Raw genomic sequence first — 21,570 nt, forward strand, 5'->3', positions numbered from 1 at the left:
CCTTTCCATCCATCCTGCGGGCAGGTTACGTGAGAGGCTGCCTGAGAGTGGGCAACACCACTTCCAAAGGCATTTCCCCAGGAGGTCACGAGAGCAGCAGGTGAGAAGGCAGAAATAGGCAGAGAGAGGGTGGTTGTGCAAGGAGCATCCCTGGACCTCTGCCAGCCAGGCAGCGCCCCGGACGGCGTGCGGTGGGACGAGGCCGGCGCCAGGAAGCAGAGGGCCTCGGGCACCAGTCTGAAAGCAGAGGCAGGTCGGGCGGAAGCGCTGGAGTGGTTAGGAGCAAGAACAGGAAACCGAGGTGTGTTAGTGACAGTCGCCCTCCGCTTCGAGGGACCCAGGACCCTTACTTGCACGTCTTGCTGTTCCCCTGGCACTCGAAGTTGTCGAACAGGCACTCGGCCGTGTTGCACAGCTCGTCGCACTGGTTGTTGATGTAGTCCCAGCAGGGCAGTGGGGAGGAGCAGTTGGCCCAGGGGTTCTCCATGGTGAGGGAGCAGTCACCCCCGTCCCACTGGCAGGCGTGGCTGTTGCAGGCCTCATCGCAGACGCCGTCCCGAGCTTTGTCGGCACAGTACTGGCTGTGACAGGTGGCAGGTGGGGTGCTGGTGGGGGCCGCGTGGAGCTCACAGCGGCTGCCCCGGAACGGCGGAGGGCACTGGCAGGAGTAATACGGGGGCTGGCGCTGCGGGAGGCAGCTCCCCCCGTGCTGGCAGGGGCTGCTGGCACAGCCCAGCTCGCACTCCTGGGGGTTGGGGCAGAAGCAGCGGGGCCCTGAGGGCGTGTGGACACACTGCTCCCCTCGCCTACACTTCACGTGTCCACAGCTGCTCTGGCATCTCGCCCCGGAGAACCCCTGTGGAAATCAGTGAACAAATGAGGATGGGGGATCGATTCTTGAGGGCACGTCCCATTTCCCCTCCCAAGCCTTTGGCCACACTGCTAGGGAGGCTAAGATTTCTCCACGCAGCCAACTGGACCAAGTTGCAAGAAGAGACCTCTTCAAGTCAATCAATCCTTGGGGTGATGTGAGTTCTATCCACTTAAGATCACACCCAAATTAAATCCACAGGTCGTGATGGGATAAGACGCAGTGACACTGCATCTGCTAGCACCTTTCCTAACCATTGTTCCATCACTTATGTAAGGCCTTAGGGGAGTGTGGGGAATCACTTCAGGAGTTCTGGGTAAATACATAGGCTTCCCCTCGGGGCCTCCACACAGTGATCTCTGTTTTAGGGAGGTTTCAGCCTCTGCCAGCGGCAAAGGGGTCTGCACAGCAAATCACTAAAATCAGGCTTCCTTCTAGTTTAAGAAGCAGTGGCTTGTTCCCAAACAGCCCCTGCTGAGGAATGCAAGCGAAGCTGCGTTTCCAACCATCTCTGCCCCCAGCTGGGCAGCAAGACCACCTCCAGCACAGCACCCGCAGCCAGAGACAGCAGTCCTCTCTGCGGGGAGCATCCCCCACCGCGTGCGGGTTCCCTCGCTGCTTCCGAAGACCCACATTTGCAGACTAGGGCGCCCACTGTATCAGTATCTTAACTCTACACGGAAAACCCAAGCCCTTCCTTCTAAGGGAGCTGCAATGGAGAAACCTCCCCACCAAGAGAGCCCCCCTACAGCGTGGGAAGACCAGCTAAGCTCGGCTCGGTCAGACCGTATGAAGACAGCGTGCGCCTTCAGGAGGCAACACGGCACTTACCGGGGGACAACGACAAATGAAACCATCAGGCATGTTGCTGGCCACGGCACAAGTCCCTCCATTCAAGCAAGGCATCTGGGGACACACATCGACGAAAGTTTCACAGTGACGACCTCAAAAGAGAAAATGAAAAGGAGCTTTAGGAGACAGAAGTGTAGCTGTAAGTTACTGAGCAGAGCCCTGGGAGGGTGTGAGCGAGCCCAGGGTCAGAGGTCAGAGGTGGGGTGGGAGGTATGAGCGCTCAGGTCTCAGCCACAGAGACGAGGAGAAGCACGCGCTGACCTCAGGGTGCCTGACCCACCTCCTCACCTGTCTCATCTACACGACAAGCACGCCTGGCCTACATTCCCACCTGACTCACAGAACAGGATGGATATGAAAAGTGACTCTAAAACCATCACCAAAAAAAGAAAAAAGGAAAACGACACAGCTTTTTAGTGAAGGCATTTACCTGTCATAAGTCAAAGGAAACATTTAGCAAAACTGTTCACTGCATTTTGTTAACATCGTCTACTTCACAGGAGAGACTACCCCAGACCAATACATATAAATACTGATTTGCAATTTATAGAGAATTTTCATCCATAACATCTCTTTTCAATCATTTTTCAGCCTTTCTGAAGCCTGATTGGTGCTGCTTTAAAATACAGCTTAGCTTTCCAGAGTTCATTTCCCCACTGGTATTGCTCAGAGGAAAACAGCTCTGTGGATGGATGCTGGTGATGGCAGCACAACAGTGTGAACGTACTTATATCCCTGAGCTGTGCACTTAAAAATGGTTAAGATGGTAAACTTCACGTGTATTTTATTGCAATTAAAAATGTGATTTTGCTCAACTACTCCCAACATTCTATTTTTTTTATATCTCTGCTACATACTAGTAAATGTATATATACTACATATGTCTCTGTGTGTGTGTGTCTGTGTGTGTGTGTGTGTATATATATATATATATATGTCAATGTATAGCAAAAGAGAAAATGTAGAGATTGTAGACTGACTATAAAATCTATGGAGCACAGACCTAAGAAGAAACTGGGCCCTGACCGAAGCTGGTCTAGTTTTCCTGCCTAAGAAAAGCTCCCTCGGGTCTGGGTGGGCCCCATGGGTCCTGCCTCCTCGTGGAAAGGCCTCACCTGTGAAGGCGCTGCGGCAGACGCACATGTAGTCGTTGGTGAGCTGTACGCAGTCCAGGCTGCCCTCCGAGCTGCAGGGGTTGGACAGGCACTCGTTGATGTCTCCCTCACACCGCTCTCCGGCAGCTGTAGCCCCCGATCTTATCCACACACTGCCCACCGTTGAGGCAGTGGGGTCCCCTGGCACAGTCGTCAATGTTCTCCTCACAAAGCAGGCCTGGGGGGAGAGGAGAGCGAGAATTAGGACCGTTCTGGGGACCCTGCTCTCCAGCAAGGGTTTTCATTCCATTCATTTCCCCACCTTAGGGGGACGAGACTTGGCAAGTTTAAAAACACACATCAGCTGGTAAATGGGAATTATTTATTCAAGAGGCTACTGGCTGTTTTCCCTCAAAGCTCCAAGAAATCTCGCCACCAGGCTAATGTTGTTGCAAAATTCTATGATTTCCACATTCTGTGTTTCATGGAACATCAGATGTCAGCAAGACCCAGACAGCACTAAGGACATGAGTCAGAACCTCAGAGCCAGGCAACAGACGAGAGAATGAAACGGTGAGTTACCAGAATTCAGAACTAAATGTCTGATTTTTAACGCCTCCTCCCAACATTAAAATTGCATTTGTAACTTAGAGAAAGCCCTGGACAGAGAATGGGTAAGGCTGATTTCCTACCGCGGGTGCCTGGCGGGCAGGAGCACTTGAAATGGTTCACCAGGTCGACACAGGTGCCCCCGTTCTGGCATGGCTGGTTCTGGCACTCATCCACCTCGTACTCGCAGTTGACACCCTGGTATCCTGGGATGCACTGCCAGGGGCAGACAGAAGGACAAGAAATACTGGACCATCGTTGGAAACAGACCACGAGAGCAAATGACATCTTGCATGATACCGTGACCTCTGCCCCGAGTCCTGGCTCAGGCATGTTTCTGACATCACTCCCCTCCCAACCATCATCCTGTGCGGGGCTGATTGCCGCCCACCCGCATTGACCTCTTCCCGCTGAAGAAGCCACCATAGTGGATGGCAAGGACTGGATCCTGAGGGATGTTTCAGACAGGCCCCCTATGCAAAACTCCTGTCCCTCCTGTGGGCGGTTGTCCCATCTTTAAAAGATGCATTCATTCCCTTGTAGGTTATGAAGATGCTATGACTCAGCCAAGTAGTTGTGTGGATGGTGGTAAAGGTACTGCATTTATTCATCTCCAGGTTCAGGCAGTGAATACTGGCTCTGAATGTCAAAACGAGCAGAGGCAGCCCCAGGGAAGTGAGATGGTTCCAGACCGCTGAAAATAGCTTGCTACAGCTACGCTAACTTACGGCACAGGGGACTGAAAGAAACAAATGTATACTTTCACAGGAAACACTGGAATGGTGTTTGGTTAAAATTTGTAAAAATAAGACATATGCAGCTAAATTCAATATGCTGGTGTTCACAATAGCTGCACCATCTTCCGGGAGGTCTCTGCTGTGTGCCTGCCTCTTACCTCACATCGGTATCCACCAATGAAGTCCCTGCAGGTGGCTCCGTGCTGGCAGGGATTGGATGCACACTCGTCCAGCTGCTGCTCGCAGTAGCTCCCGGTGTAGCCCAGGGGGCACTGGCAGTGGTGCGAGTTGCCGGCATTGATGCAGACGCCCGAGTGCTGGCACAAGCGGTCGGGGGTCACCCCTGGGGAACCAGAGGAGGAAGACATGTCACAGAAGACACAGGAAGTGTCAGGTTCAGACCAACTCTGAGCAAACTCATCAAGCCAGTGGGCACATCGGATTTTATTCCCGTCTAATTCAGGGACCCTGACATCGGATATGTGTTGAAAATAAACAAGCCCTGAAAGTGGCACATGCCTTCGTTTCACTTAAAATACAGTTCTTGTTCTTATGAAAATATAGTGACATAAAACATTATATGAGTTTTAGGTGCACACCATGATAATAATTCATAATTTATATACATATATATATATACATATATATATATATATATATATATATATATATATATCATAAAGTGATCACTATGGTAAGTGCTGTAACCATCTGACACCATACCACATTATGATGATATTATTGACTATATTCCCTAAGCTATAAACTACATCCCCATGACTTTTTTATTTTATAACTGGAAGTTTGTACCTCTTAATCCCCCTCATGTTTTTATTTCATTTTTTAAATATATTTCTTTATTGATTTCAGAGAGGAAGGGAGAAGGAGAGCGAGATAGAAACATCAATCATGAGAGATAATCATTGATCGGCTGCCTCCTGCACACCCCCTACTGGGGATCGAGCCCGCAACCCAGGCATGTGCTCTTGGCCGGAATCGAACCTGGGACCCTTCAGTCCACAGGCTGACGCTCTATCCACTGAGCCAAGCCGGCTAGGGCTCCTTCATGTTTTTAACCCAACATCGCTCCAACAACCATCAGTTTGTTCTTTGTATCTATAAGTCTGTTTTTGTTTTTTGTTTTTAGGTTCCACATGTAAGTGAAATCATATGAAAAGACAACCTACCGAGTGGGAGAAGATATTTGAATCATATATCTGATAAGGGATTAATATCCAAAATACATAAATAATTCATATAACTCAACATCAAAATTTTTATTTTTAAAATGAGCAGAGGACCTGAATAGACATTTCTTCAAAGACACAGATGGCCAATACACATATGAAAAGATGCTCAAGATCACTAATCACCAGGAAAATGCAAATTAAAACCACAATGGGATATCACCTCACACCTGTCCAAATGGCTATTATCAAAAAGTCAACAAATAACAAGAAATAACAAGTGTTGGCACGAATGTGGAGAAAAGGGAGCCTTTGTGCACTGTTGGTGGGATTGTAAACTGGTGAAGTATGAAGGTTCCTCAAAAAATTAAAAATAGAACTACCATATGACCCAGCAATTCCACCTCTGGGTATTTATCCAAAGAAAACGAAAACACGAATGTGAAAAGATATATTCACCACTATGCTCATCACAGAATTATTTACAACAGCCAAGCTAAGGAAGCAACCTAGGTGTCCTTTGATAGCCGAATGGATCAAGAAGAGGCATACAAATACATTTCTTTTTTGGAATCTCTAAGCCTGTTCCCCTGCCCTTTCATCTCAGGCCCTTTCGCCAGAGCCTTGCCCACCCCGTACTGCCTGCCCTCCCCTCAGCCCACAGTAACAACGCCTGCCCTAAATGCCACTGGCAGGTCAATACTTCAGGGAATGGCCCTTGGGCCTGAGGGGCAGAGCTTACCTCTTCCCTTGGCCGCCACCTCACAGGAGACATTGGGCACGTCGCAGTAGGCACCAGCCCACCCAGGTGGACACAGGCACCAGGAGTGCGCTTTCTCCTGAATGCAGGTGCCTTTGTTTTTACATGGAGACCGACTGCAGAGGTTCACCAGCGTCTGAAACAGAGGCACACACACGTCAACATCCACACACCGGAAACGAAGAGAATAGGTTACGCTGCATTTTAAGTAATCAAAGAAAAACACGTTAATTACTTTTTCCCAAAAGCCGTCACCCTCAGTGGTTGAGCATCCACCTATGAACCAGGAGGTCACGGTTTGATTCCTGGTCAGGGCACATGCCCAGATTGTGGGCTCAATACCTAGTGTGGGGTGTGTGGGAGGGGGTGTGCGGGAGGCAGCCGATTGATGATTCTCTCTCATCAATGATGTTTCTATCTTTCTCTCCTTCTCCCTCCCTCTCTGAAATCAATAATTATATTAAATAATAATAATAAAGCCCTCATCCAAGCCTTAAACTAGACCCAGTGTCCTCAAGTAATCTAATCATTTTATATAGTCCAATTCCTCTTAGCTCTGTGATTTAAACAGTTCTTACGAGAGAAATTGAAGAATTTGAGGAAGCCCAATAGGTTAAGCTATTCCCTACATCATGATTATGTCCGGATATAGGGTCACCCTGTCAGGCTAGAAAGCAAGAGTCAAGCTGTCAGACAGGTACACGTCTCCCCGTGCCAATCCTGTGCGAGGAATCCACGGGGGTCTCGAGCAAACCTGTCTGTGATGAGCATGATCTTAAAGCCTGTTATTAAGCCTAAAAACTGTCAAACAGCTTGTTTCGAGTGGAGAAAATCAGGCTTATGAAAAAGTGAGGCAAAGAGTGCAAGCAGACTTGGGCCTTCCTCCATTGTCCCATGTGGCCTTTAGGAGAGGCAGGAAATTCACAATACAGACGGTTTGTGAAAGGAGGGGCCGGCGGGGGAAGGGCAGAGTGCTACACCAGCATTTATACTCTCACACCGTGAGAATGAGCAGAAACCCAATGAGGATGTCCCCGACCCTCAGAATCCGCAGCAAGCTGTTTAACATGCAGAGGCGGTAACATCTGCACGTCCAATATGGACAGAGCCTTACTGAAGGGCACCTGTAAGGCTCGTTAAATGTGGCCGTTCAGTCCTGAATTCTTTAGAGTTCTGTGATGCTATCATGTTACCACGGTTTTAAGAGGTAAAATAGCATAAAATTACACACAGTGCTTGGTATGCAACCTTGGAAGAGCTGGTTTGTCCCTCCGGGACTTGGTTTCTCTGTCCATGAAATGAAAGGCTAGACTAGTTGGTTCTGAGGGGTCCTTCCTAAGAGTCCAGAAAAATATAACTTAGGAATTTGCATTTGAAAGATGTGTGAATAGCTTGGTTGGAGGTTGTCACAACATTGTAAGACCTGACACTTATCCCCTTAGATATGTCTGACCTTTAAATTTTAATTTTTTAATTGTTCTTTTTTCCCTTTCTGTATTTCCAATGTAAACAATATCTATGTGCTTACTTCCCACATGTATTTGTCTGCAGTTCTCAGTCTGTTAACAACAATTTTTTTTTTATTGATTTCAGAAAGGAAGGAAGAGAGAGAGAGCTAGAAACATCAATGATGAGAATCATTGACTGGCTGCTTCCTGCACACCCCCGACTGGGGATTGAGCCTGCAACTCGGGCATATGCCCTTGACCGGAATCGAACCCGGGACTCTTCAGTCTGCAGGCTGATGCTCTATCCACTGAGCCAAACAGGTTAGGGCTGTTAACAACAATTTTATTGTTTATCTGGCTAGTGTCACTATTTTGCAATTTACTAGCTACTAAGAAGTTAACCTGATTTATCTCAGGGACAACCCTGAGTTCTAGAATTTTCTCTTTCAGGAGGGGCTTATGTACCGAGAAAAGAAATAGGTACAGAACTTTGCTACTTTGAGGAAGCTGAGTGAGTGGGCTGGAATTTAATTACCTGACAGTTTTTCCCAGTGTAGCCCAAGGGGCAGGTGCAGCGGTAGGTACCCAGGCCATCCACACATATTCCTTCATTCAGGCACGGATGAGAGTTGCATTCATTGATCTCTTGGAGGCAGTATAGGCCAGTGAAGCCCACAGGGCACAAGCAAGAGAAGGAGTTAATTCCGTCGACACACGTGCCCCCGTTGAAACAGGAGCTAAGGAGCAAACAGGGAGAGCGCCATCAGCGGGGTGATCTGGTCCTCTGACCTGCTATTTAAAAAGCAAGGTTCCTGGAACCCAAGATGCTACGGAGGCCAATACTCCTGAGCATCCCAAACCCCTCCACCCAGTAAATTTTACCTTTTTCCAAACTAGACTGGTTGCCCCTTGAGTCCCAGCTTCCTATCCACAACCAAGAAGCTTAAGTATTTAAAAGGCTGAGTTTATGAGCAATTCCCAGAGAAAGTGAAGGTTTCCAAACTTTACCCAGTCCTTCTATATCACATTTCATTTTATCCCTAAGCCAATTTCATTTCTAAGAAAAGTGCTAAACAGAAAGCTCTTGATTCTAGATTTCTTTATGAAAAAGAAACATAGCAAATTTGCTAATAAGTAAAAAAAACACACAAAAAAACAGCCTCCCAGAAATTACTTAAACAGTGATGACACATCTGTAAAGAAATAAGAATTTTTAAATTGTCAACTAATAGGAACGAAAGACAAAGAGGAAAATTTGTCTTTTGTTCAGAATTACAGCTCTTCCTGTTTCCCTAAGCAAGAAATAAATGATGACCCCCCACTAAGCCTGTCAGCCCCTGACCTTTGACCTGCTAACTACACATCTACAAGGAATCAGGGCTGGGCAACAGGAGATGACTATGGACTGGGACCCACATGGATGCCTTGCCCCTGCCCCGCAATCCCAGTGCTGTGTCCCCTCTTTCTGGAGTGTATGGGCGCCCACCTCTCGGTGCACTCGTCGATGTTGTTCTCGCAGTGGACTCCGTCAAATCCCGCCGGGCACTTGCACGTGTAGCTGTTGACGTAGTCGGAGCAGGTCCCTCCGTTCTTACAGGGTTCGCTCAGACACTCGTTAATGTCTGTCTGGCACTTGTCCCCGGTGAAGCCCGCAAGGCACAGGCAGGAGAACGTATTCACTCCATCGACACAGGAGCCTCCATTCTGGCAAGGATCTAAGCCATTACACACGAGAATTAGAGCTCCAAACAGCAGCAGCAATTTAATCTGAGACTCATAAAGGTGGGCGACTTGTACTGAGTCCCACTAAGAGCAGTAACCTAGTAACTTAGGGAATGCTTCAAAGAGATTCCTCTGCCTTAACTCCCAAAGCTACTAGCTTCGAAAAGATTTAAAACACTAATATTAAGGACACATGATAAACTGTTGGGGTGGCCAGTCTCAGACCTGAGAGGCAGTTGCCCCCGCCAGCTCTTCTGTGGCCCCGGGGCTTAGGAGCCGGCTGGCATACTCACTGGCGAGGCAGTCATCGATGTCCTCCTCACAGTCCATACCGCTGAAGCCCGGAGGACACTCGCACATGTAGCTGCCCTGGGTGTTATGGCAGAGGCCACGGTTCAGGCAGGGCTTGGAGACACACTCGTCAATGTCAATGGTACACCGCTGACCTAGAAACACAGGGCAATGAGTGGTCCAGTCCGGGGACTCGGATTCCACAGAGATTACGTGGGGCCTGAGGGGGATGGGCTACTTCAAGGGTATTCTGGTTGATCCCCTGCTTTGGGAAGTCCCTTAAGGCCTCTGTGCCCCTGGCAAGCAGCTGGCCAGGTGCTAAAATTCCCTGCAGGACATCATGGTTTCAGGCTCAGGCTGGAGTCTTCCAGGCACCAGAGGACCCCAGAGACACGCAACGTGGAAAGGCTTTCTAAGTCATTCCCATTAGTAGCTCCTGTCCAAAGCCTGTGTTCTGGACAAAGACCAGGGCCTTCCATTTATTCTGATGACCTGCCCACATGAAAAAATGTTTGGTTTCTCCCTTCCCGGGTTGTTACCTTGCCAGCCAGGGGCACACAGGCAGGTGTAACTCTCGAAATTGGGCGCCTCTCTGCACACAGCAGCATTCTCACAAGGGTTTGGAGAACAGGGAGCCAGCACCGTCTGACAGTTCTTGCCTGCAAAGCAAATGACAGAGTTCAGGACAGAAAACCAGCCACGGAATTGGAAATTTCCCAGATTCTATACCGAAGGAGGCTCTCTGAATGCACGTCCACAGCAGTGAAGAGCTTTGAAAGCTGAGAGACCTGTGGCCCTCGAGTCTTGGCTCCGACTTTATTACTAATGCGAGGCCTCAGGCAAGTTACTCATCTCCTCTGAGCCTTCCGCATCAGTAAAATGGAAATCAGGATAGCGCTCATAGAGGCTTTTGAGGATTCAATGAAAAAATGATCAGTAAGTGCTTATTAGTTAGAGCCTGGCACACAGAGTGAGCACGTGACAACGGGGGCTGCTGTCATCGTCCTGCTATCACGGGTAGCTGTGTGCATTTGACACCTGCCTCAGTCGGGAGTGACAGCTTCTGCATCTCCACAGCTAAGATTTGGCTACTTGGAGGCTTAGCCACACAGACCCACTTCCTGTGAGCAGGGAAGAAGCCACCACAGTACGGCCTCCTATTCCTCTCAGCCTCACTGGCCCGTTCCAGAAGGCAGTGAGGTTGACCAGAAGGCCCCGGAGGGAGGCAACAGGGAAGTGATCCTGAGTGCCTAGCAACATGTCTCCTTATATCGACAGCAACAGCATGACGTCAGTATCTGCCCACCCATGTTTTCTGCCTCAGTATGCTGAATCCAAGCTTCCAGACACAAAAAGGATGCTCTTATTAAAAGGGAGATGAGGTAGATTTTATAGTCAAGTTGCAACTAACTTGATTTAAAATTTTATCCTAAAATTTTGTATTCAGAAAGAACATTACCACAAATTTTCACCAATGTCCCCAAGCAGCTTTTTAGTGTGTCTGGTCAGAATAGTGGCTCACAGGGAAGACAATGTTGCTTAGTGGCCTTCATGCGGGCCAAACTCAATGCCAGGCAGAAGCCTTAGCCACACTCAGCACTGAGATTTCACCTGCACAGGCTTCCAGTCTAATATAATTAATTTCTCAAAGTTCACACATAGGAGATTCTTTTATTGGCATCCTAATCTAAAGCAAAACCGACAGCTGGCACAGAGTCAAATATTCTTATAGTATCTGCATAGCAAGAAGACAGAGTGAATAATTTCAACATGAACTGTACACACAAGCCACACCCAGGCAAGTCTATGATGTGGTTGCATAGAGTGACGTCTGCCTACATCTCCCCACAGCCGTCAATATTGAGTCTGTGGTTGTGAGTGAAATGATCTTCTCACTGCCAATGAGTGTGGTCTGCACTGTTGCTGTGAAATAAATGACACGGTGGAGACGGTCTTTGTCTGGGGAGAGCTGGGGATCTCTGATAACTCTGATTTTACCCACCAGGCTAGCTACATGCTGTTTCCCTACATGAACATGTCTTCTAAAGCCGGGCAGAGGGAACAAGTAGCATCAAATCTTCCAGATCTCAGGGTCATGCTCAAGGCCACTTGCCGCTCTACACCGCTCAGAGTCACTAGTCACAGCTACTGTGCACAGCCCAAGGCCAAGGCATCCCGCCCGCATGCTGCTCACTGCAGAACATGCAACGCCATCCCCCATGTTTGTTTTGTTTCCCAGACATGAAGAAAATGGGATGACGAGGAGGTAAACAAGCCACACAAATACAACCAATCACAGGATGGCAGTAATGAGGCAGGAGAACACAGCAGACATGTCCAAGCACACTCCTGAAATACCACCCGAAACAAGGACCACCTGGCATACAACGGAGGCACAGCACGTCTTCTGTGTGTGAGCGCCATCCAGGGCGTTACCTCTCTGAATGAGACGCAGCTGTGCGGGCTGGGAGGAGAAGAATGGCAGTTAAGAGGACAAGCTCTGGGTTTAGAGAGTTGGGGACAAATCCTAGACCTACCACCCTCTCTGTGACCCTCAGCAAGTAACCTCTCTTGCCTCAGCTTCTTCATGTATAAATGGTGACAGGAACTTCTACCTGTAGGGTTATTGTGAGCACTAGAAGAAATAATCCAAAGTGTATAAAGTATCTGGCACATAATACATTAGCAATAAGTGGTAGCCTTGTTATTGAAACCAAGACAAAGAGCATGGTCCATGGAGACACTGCTCCATTCACAATAATGGACTAAACCATCAGCTCTGCATCAGTTCCAACCACACACGATGAAAAAAATTTCAAACCCTAAAGAGCCAAGAAGGCAATGAATTTCCCAGCACTTGCACGAGGGAGGTCACAGTGATTTCTCAGAGCTCCAGATCCAGTGAGTGAGGGCAGGACATGCGACGGGCGAGTCCTCTGAGCAGCAGTCCCACAGATCCCACCTCTGAGACTCCGAGGTTTGGAGTGACAAGGGGAGACGAGCATCCCCATGTCCCCGCACTTTCAGGGCTCACCTGTGTAGGGTAGCACGCAGCGGCAGGTGTAGCCACTTATGTCATCAAGGCAGGTTCCTTGGTTCAGGCACGGATTTGAAGCACATTCGTTGATATTCACCTGACAGTTATAGCCTGTGGATAGAAAAGGGGAAAAACCCAAACCGTGAACCTTTCTGTTAGCCTCCTATTATCTGAATTACTAAGCGATCCTCTCAGTGGTAAACATGAAACACCTCAGAAACTGCATTCATTTCTTCAGGCCCCCGGAATATCTGTTCATTGGTTTCAGTGACAAGTCCCTGACATAGAGCAAGTAAAAAACAGTGCTTAGTTAAGATATGTTCTGATATCCTGAAAGTCTAATGCACCCTCAAATACGGAACAAATAATTTCTCAGTAATGAACCAAGAAGTTCATTAAGAGCAAAAATCTGCTGCTTAATCTAAATATAAGCTCTTTTTACACAAAGTATCTGGTCAGGGCTTAACAAGGGGGTATGTGTTATCGAGGGGTGACATTCTTGAATACATTAATCAAAGCCTCCGAGTTATGCCCCCCCTTCCATCGATGTGGTAAGACTTCCTGAGGTCACAAAGCTGACTCCTCCTGATCAAGATATGAATTCTACTCCCACTCTAAAAAAGAGAAAAGAGGCACTTATGGGGACAGGAAAGTACCCAGCTATTACACACCTTGGCACCTTCAATAAAGCCTTAAAATAGAGGAATTAGAGCACTGTAAAAATGATCTGGGAGTGCAGAGGGCTGGCTATTCAATAGTCATACAAATATGGACTGTACATTTTGATTTTGTTTGATCAGTAAGTCTCAGTGAGCTAAAGACATAAAAGTGCTTTTAAATCTATACGCTTCTTCGCAAATGTAATATATCAGTACATTAATAACTAAAATACGGTTTCAGAACGTTTTCAACTAATCAAATAAAATGTCCCTGAAATATACTGCTGATTCGCAGTAGCCTGGCTCCGCTTTTTAAAAAAAAAATATTTTTATTGATTTCAGAGAGGAAGGGAGAGGGAGATAGAAACATCAATGATGAGAGAGAATCATTGATTGGCTGTCTCCTGCACGCCCCCTACTGGGGATCGAGCCGGCAACTCAGGCATGTGCCCTTGACCAGCATTGAACCTGGGACCCTTCAGTCTGCAGGCCAACGCTCTATCCACTGAGCCAAACCAGCTAGGGCCTGGCACTGCTTTTGAGTGGGGAACTCAAAGACTAAGTGAATAGAGCAGTCCAAATATAAATGATTTACCCATGGATTTCTCTCTCATGAGTTTCCAAGAGAAAACTGATGGCAGAAATACAACAGTAACAACCCAAAAATTATTTTACACAATACCCCCCTTATTCTGTATTTTTCCAGAAGGCCACGGGGAACTACGTATCTAAGAGTATCTCACTGTGTGAAATAATTTGCTGGAAGGTTTTGAACACATGAATCTTTCCATATTACTGCTGTAGGAATTACAGCAAGACAGTATTTTCATTCTACTACCAATTTCTCTTTTGAATTATCATAGAATCAACCCTGCATCAAGAAGCTTGCAGTTAGAACACCTGTCCAAAGCTGTGTAAGTGAAGTCCCGGCTGCTCACCTTCAATAGCTCACCTCTCTGCTAGGCTGAGAGTAGAATCTATATCTATTTATGTTTTTACTGCCCAGTGCCTTATAAATATTAGGTGCTCAAATTATGTTTGCTGTGTGAATGAACAGAGGAAAAAAGGAAAGAAAGAAGTGAGCCAAGCAATACGCAACAACCAAAGGGCAGGGAAGGGAGATGGAAATATGCCCTTTTGCCGTCACCTTTAAAGCCCTTCTTGCAAGTACACCTGTATCCATTCACCAGGTTGTCACAGGTTCCTCCATTCTGGCATGGATTGGAAAGGCATTCATTTTTGTCCACTTCACAGTTGATGCCAACCCAGCCTGCATCACAGAGGCACTTGTATCTGAAAGAAGACAGAATTCTTTACTATGGGGAATGAAGGTACAGTTGAGTCAGAGTTGAATACAGGACATGGTGAAGAAATGAGGGAAAGAGGAGATGAAGGTAAGTTAATCTCAATTCTACTCTCTAGGGACCTATACGTGGGTCACCAAGAACACAGTGTGGATCAGGAGGGCCCATCTGGAGTTAAATGATCTTCCTTCCTGGTGCTTCCCTGGTTCACAAAGATGCTAGAGAAACTAATTAATTACACTGAGCTTTCATATGTAAAGAGCATGGTTGGTACAACATATTGGACCAATCTGAAAGACACATTAATATGGATAAATCTGCATAGTTTTTTTTCCTTATATATAAAACTAGGGGGTGGGGGTGGCCAGGGAGAGGTCAGTGGGGGGAAAGGGAGACTTACGTAATACTTTAAAACAATAAAGAATTTAAATTTTAAAAAAACAAAAGCAAAACTAAAGTAAAGCAAACCTTAGGGTCATTTGTTTCTGAGGCAAAACAGACACCCAGGAAGTAGATTAGTATCAGGGACTCTGAGCCACTCTGAAGATCTCCTAGAATGCCTGACTTCTGAGATATGTTTTGTTCTGACCAGAAACCCTGCCACAGAAAGCACCCAGGGTACTGAGCAGAAAAAGGTCCAAAATGAAGGTATTTGAAGTACATGGACATTGTTCACAATTTGAATGTCATTAGGACTTAGAATGTCATATCAGGAGATGGTGGCCAGATGTCTGGAGCTTCTTAGGAAAAATGTGATGGGTTGGGATGCTTTGAAGGCTGCCCTACTCTGAAGCAGGAATACTGAGAAAATTCATCTTGGAAATGACTTGATTTCCCATTTGCCTCTAAACACCCTCTTCATTCTTTCACTTGCCAAAGACTCATAAAACAACCCTGAACTCCCGCCACGTGCTGCCTACCCACACGAGGAAGACATTCCTCCTTAGTTTCCTCCTGTTCAGTCATAGGAGGGAAGGACAAGGAGGCAATTTGGAAGACTACGATACGGACTACCAAAATCTCAAAGTCAGCTCAGGTCCCTGACTGACTTCTGCAGGTCAGTTGACACAGGTCAACAAGAAACGATGACTACATGGCAGCTACTCACCCGCTGAGGCCCCCGGTACAGTTCCCGTGGATGCAGGGATTGCTCAGGCACTCGTTCACCTGCGAGAAGCAGCTGGGGTGATGGGGCCCCTCGGGGCATATACAGCGAAAACCATTCACATCGTTGATGCATGTTGCACCCTTGCGACAGGGATTGGAGGCACACTCATCAATGTCAATGTTACATCTCTGCCCTGTAGAGAAGGGGGGCAGTTCTTGTCAAATCCAAAACATTTAGGGAATAGACACAGAACGGAGACATACTGTGTTGACACCTTCATCTGCACAGGCACCCAACGGAACTTATTTAAGGAATGAGACACCCAAAAGCACGTAGTGCCATGAGAGGGAGGAGCAAGCAGCATTGTCTTCTGATATGAAGCAAAGTTATCAAAATGCTGGTGTCATGTTTTGACATACATTTCTTCTTCACTCCATCTTGGAAAAGGGGCAGCTTCACAAGGGTTTAGAAAGAGAACATCAAAGTTACCGAAGTTCTTGACCTTGCTCTGAGTACTTTCAAAGAAGCTCATCTTACTACTGTTCTCAGCTGGCTTATCGAAAATTCATTTTTCCGGTTAGTCAACCTCTTACAGTTCTACAGACGGTAAATCTCAATGAACTGGGATGCTTCGTGAATGAAATAGTAGTGTAATGATTAATGTGGTTGAAAAAGGAAAGCCAGTTTGCTTTCACTTGTAGAGTTGTATTAATCCATTATCTGTCTCAGGAAGAAGAATATTCTAAATATAATTTTACTGTCCTCTGATAGCTGAGAAAACCATTTTGGGTCTTTCCATCTACACCAGTGGCTCTCAAACTTACATGTGCTAAAAGAGTTGCTTAAAGTACCACTTTAAAAGGAGACTTAGACCCCATCCCTGTGGACTGTGATGGGTAGGGTCCAGCAAAGCACATTTTAAATTATGCAGGTGGTTCAAACACTACATTCTGAGGAACTCTGATGCAGACAATTATAAGTTCATCATCATGTAAATGCTCAGAATATATGAAACTGAAATGAGTAGGTTCGTCCTCTAAAACATACCTGAGATTGCATTTTGAAAAGAAGCCTGCTGGAACCTTAACATTTATTGTTTTAAGCTGAGCAGAGTTTTCCAGTAATATGAGTTTTGCTTTGTTACATTCTGAATAATTGAGATTCAACTACATATTCCAAAATGTTATAAAACTTTAAAATAACCCATCATTCTGTAAATGAGTGGCAACATGTAAACTTACGAAGAAACGGACAAATTTCAAAGAATACAATGTTCTGACTCAGAAAAACATGCACACCACCATGCATTTTTCTTTGAGAAAGAGTAACCCTGCATTTAGAACAGGAAATTCCAAATGAAACAGACACACACCCCTTTAAAGGATGGGTATTAACATTTTTTCACCCTTCATTGCTCTCTAAACCATGATTGGTGGTTCCTGTGGTAAAGACCCATAATCTGGTGGTGGCGGCTGCTTTCCTCTTAAGTGTTGTATTAATAACTTATTTTAAAATACGACTTCCTTCGCCTCAACCTCGTGTGCCAATGGAACTGAGATGTGAGCTATCCTCAGCCTGCCACGCAGGGAGAGTGAGAGGAAAAGCCTTCGTTTTCTGTCCTTTTTTGGAAGCATCTTCTCAGAGGCCACTCCTCCCAGGCTTTCTTCATTTGCTTTTAAAATTCTCCAAAATCGATTTTCAAGCCACCTTTAGCTGAGAGTTGAGAGCATCCTTGTGCCGTCTACTACCTGACCTGACAGCCAGATCCTACCCTTCAGGAGTTTCTATCAGCCTCAGAAATGCCCAGCACAAACCTACGGACCTTCCTGGGCCCAGTAACTACTGGGTGAGAAGTGAACCAAGGTTTCTCACCCGGTGTTTAATGAATGAAATCGTGGGACAGCTCGGACTCAGGGGTCTGGGGTTGGATGTCAGAGGTCCCATATTTGAGTTATAGTCATTTACTGAGTGTTTCCTCGGTGCCAGCCATTGTTTTAGACACTGGCCACAAAGGTGATTAGAAAGGTCCCTGCCTCCAGGGACTCACTGTCCTGGCTGTGTGATTCCCTCGCTGATAAAATGGACTTGAGCTCTCTCTCTCAGCTGCCTCACTTGTTAAATGGACATGATAAAACTTCCCCAGCTACTTTTTTGTTTTGTTAATTTTTTTATTGAGATATAATTGACATGTAACATTGTGTACGTTTAAGGTTTGCTACATTTACATATTGCAATATGAGTATACCATATTGTTAGCTAACACCTCTATCGTGTCACATAAATATTTCTTTTTTGTGGTGAGAATAATTATGATTGATTCTCCTACCGACTTTATGTTTATAATAGTGTTGTTGGCTATCATCACTTCACTATGCATCAGACCTCCAGAACTCATCATCTACTAGCTGCAGGTTCGCATCCTTAAACAGCATCTTTCCAATTCCCCCAACCCCTCTCCCAGCCCCTGGTAACCACCATTCTGCTCTTTTCCATAATCTGCACATAAGTGATATAATCTAGTACTTGTCTTTCTCTGTCTGACTTATCTCACTTAGAAGGCCTTAAAGGTCTGTCCATATTTTTACACAAGTAGCATTTCCTTCTTTCTCACAGATAGTAACATTCCATTATTTATTTATATATGTATGTATATATATATATATATATATATATATATATATATATATATCTCACATCTCCTTTATCCTTCAAACATTGATAGACACTTATGTGGGATATAAAACTGGAAGCAACAAATAAACAAGACAGACAAACAAACAGAAACTCATAGACACCAACAGTATGGTGGTTACCAGAGGGAAAGGGGCATGGGGGGAGGTAAAGGGGTCAAATATATGATGACAGAAGGAGCTCTGACTGTGGGTGGTAAACACACCACGTAATACACAGGTGATGTGTTACAGAAATGTACACTTGAAACCTATATAGATTTATTAATCAATGTCACCCCAATAAATTTAATTTAAAAAAACACTCTTAAATCTGTTTAAAAAGTAGCATTAAAATAAAACAACGGAAAGAATAAAGCAACTCACATTCACAGCTCTGGGTATGAACCACAGTTTATTCTATTTTCAGCAGCTGATTCAAGCCCCCCTACTTCTTCACCCGCCCCCCCCCAAAAAAAAACCCCAAACAAACTAGAAAACAGTTCCAAGAACAGGGTACCACCCAGGAATCAAAACATTCCATTTCTTGCTTATGTGGTCTCATGCTACACCTTAAGTTTATTTTAGAATATTTTTAGCCTATGTCCTCCCTCCTTGACCTTCCTGGTTTGCTGAATGTTAAAAAGGGAGACTATGATTCACTGACATTCCCAGAAAAAGAAAAAGCAGAAATCTAGTCTAAGGCTTATATACCTAAAAAGAAACCACAACAGGCACCCACTTAGGCGATAGCGGGCTCTGGAGTGGGACCCCTGGGGTGAAGACCCGGCTGCAAGCTCTGGGTCTCTCATCAATACTGTAGGGATGATAGCAGCAGTGGCAATTACATGAGGTTAGGCACTTAATTTAATGCCTGGCTCAAAGTAAGTCTTTAATAAATGGTAACCATTCTCTTCTTATTACTCATTTAACAAAAATGCACCACATACCCCAACTGGCAGGAATTTTTGTGTGTCTGTTGGCTGCCACTTAGTCTTGGGGTAACAAGTTTCAGGACAGAGAAGCAAGCACATCTGGCTCCCACCATCAGTGCTGGGCACTAACTATGAGAGCTTCCATCACACCTGTCTTCGGAGCGATCACCCACTGAACACGGGCTCCAGTGACCCTGGGGCACCACCATTCCTCCCAGCATCCACACAGGCACAGCAGGAGAAAAGGACTGTGGGATGCAGAGGAATGTGGGATGCAGAGGAATGCGAGTCCCCCCCAAGCGCTTGGCTCCGATTGCCTCTGACATCATAGTGGAAAGCTCCAGGGGAAGTTTCTCACATTGGTTGCAAATGACCACATGGTACTTATTGTATGGCCACATCTTACGTCTGCTTGTGTATGGCACTGTCTAGAAAGAATAGGATTGGCAGAGCACAAGCCCTCGGGTGTGTGAGGGGCCTCGGGATTCCTCAGTAGCCTCTAGCACTTTTGTTCAGGAGGGTAAATGATAAAGGTAATGTGATTAACAAACGAGAAAAAAGGGAAAACTTGTGTGCACACATGTGTACATGTGTTAAATGCTCTAGCTGCTTATAATTTAGGAAGGATTCTAGCCAACTTTATTTTAGGCATTTACTTCGTTCCTCTTGGGGAGAAAAAAAAAATCTCCATTGTGCTAGCCATATGAGGTTGGATCTGGCTTCATCCAACAAGCTCCCATTAGAAGCAGTACTCAGAAAAAAGCTTCTAATGTTTTCAAAGAATTTTACGTTGGTTATGCCATTACAGAAAAATATAACTCAAGCACAGTGAGTGATAAATTCTTGGTATAACTGAAAGTTCTTTTCAGGTGGCTATAAACACATGGTCTAAAACCCCTAACTAATGAAAAGTTTCATGTTACAGTTCAGGGAAGGCCTGTAAGTAGAAAACAGGGCCAGAGAAGCACAGAAACAAAAGTCGAAACTTCCCAGAGACAAACAAATAGAAAACATTTAAAAAGTAATGTTCCTTTAGATGCCCTTTTCCCAAAGCAATGGGGCTGAAAGTAGGACCCCCCAACACCAAGGGGCGTTACCTGTGAATCCTGGTGAGCAGACACAACTGTAACGATTAACTCCATCCATACAGACGCCATGGACACACGGGTTACTTGCACAGTCATCAAAATTGATTTCACAATTAACACCTGCAAGGATAAGAGCAAAGAGGAACCATGCAATATTTCCACCAACATATCAAGGATGTCTGCTTGGGACCCTAAGTGTTAACCCTTTGTACGCCATAAGCGTCTATAGACGTATAGATGGTTTCCGTTTTGGACGCGTGGTAGTTAACTGGTTGAGAAAGCTGGAGTATCCAGCCAGCCCTGGGGAAAGCAGCAATGCTGCCGGAGGGATCATGGGGGCAAGGCGATCTCATTCATCGCACTGAGCCCGTGTGCCTTTTTCACTGTGTTGGCATTGGCACAAACGGGCAGAAGCCATGGCGGGAATCAGAGCAGCGGTGCCACACTGCAGCGGTGGGCACTGTATCCATCACATCCGTGCACTCGCAGCAAAAACCAGAGAAAAAGACAGGCTCCCTTAAGAATGACGTTGGTGAAGTAAGATGATTAACTTTATCCTTTTATTACATCTTGACCCTTGACTGTTTATATGTCCGCTGTTCTGTGTGATGACCTGGGAAGTGCACACGAGGCTGCTCTGTGACATGCCAACGTGCAGAGGTGCCTCCATGAAAAGCAATTGTGTGATGATTTCAGCTTTGAACGGAAGCAGTTGTTTTTTTTCATGGAATCCCATTTTCACCAAAAGAACAACTGACAAGACAAACCAGAGCTATTCACACCGAACTATTTAGTTCATATTAACTGCAAAGAGTAAACCTGTCATTTCAAAAAAAGCAAAAACTGATAGTATTGTGTTCCAAAGATAAAATATAAGCTTTCACATGAAAATTAGAATTTTGGAACCACTATAAGCTTTAAACTGATAGTCACTATTCTGGTTACAACTCAGGATAAACTTTAAAGAGTCTGAAAACTTCCTCCTGGAGTCTGCTGTCTTCCTTCTGGTCTATTCCCAGAACAAACTATGGAGTTTGGCTGTGTTAGAAAAGCTTTAACTGAAGACATGGGTAACTAAACATAGAGATATACCAATCATTATTGTTAGCATTATTCAGTAAAAATACTCTTATTTCACGATATAATTAACATGAATTTAGTGATGCTTTTTTGGGTATCATAGAATACTTCAGTAGTTT

At 45.7% G+C, this 21,570-nt stretch overlaps 1 protein-coding gene across 1 annotated transcript in view; it reads right to left on the bottom strand.

Annotated features, from left to right (window-relative positions):
• The window catches only part of NOTCH2 (notch 2), a gene marked incomplete at its 5' end in the record, with an annotated part of 92,329 nt that overhangs the window by 12,693 nt on the left and 58,066 nt on the right, over window positions 1–21,570 (bottom strand). Inside the window, 15 exon segments of the mRNA XM_023761240.1 lie at window positions 351–856; window positions 1,703–1,815; window positions 2,839–2,960; window positions 2,962–3,055; window positions 3,510–3,642; window positions 4,322–4,506; window positions 6,093–6,246; window positions 8,094–8,295; window positions 9,045–9,273; window positions 9,574–9,726; window positions 10,111–10,230; window positions 12,606–12,719; window positions 14,415–14,560; window positions 15,680–15,872; window positions 20,381–20,491. Of these exon segments, the coding sequence (XP_023617008.1) occupies window positions 351–856; window positions 1,703–1,815; window positions 2,839–2,960; window positions 2,962–3,055; window positions 3,510–3,642; window positions 4,322–4,506; window positions 6,093–6,246; window positions 8,094–8,295; window positions 9,045–9,273; window positions 9,574–9,726; window positions 10,111–10,230; window positions 12,606–12,719; window positions 14,415–14,560; window positions 15,680–15,872; window positions 20,381–20,491 (2,575 nt within the window).

This window comes from Myotis lucifugus, unplaced genomic scaffold (genome assembly GCF_000147115.1).
Source record: "Myotis lucifugus unplaced genomic scaffold, Myoluc2.0 scaffold_203, whole genome shotgun sequence".
NCBI classification, from domain to species: domain Eukaryota; kingdom Metazoa; phylum Chordata; class Mammalia; order Chiroptera; family Vespertilionidae; genus Myotis; species Myotis lucifugus.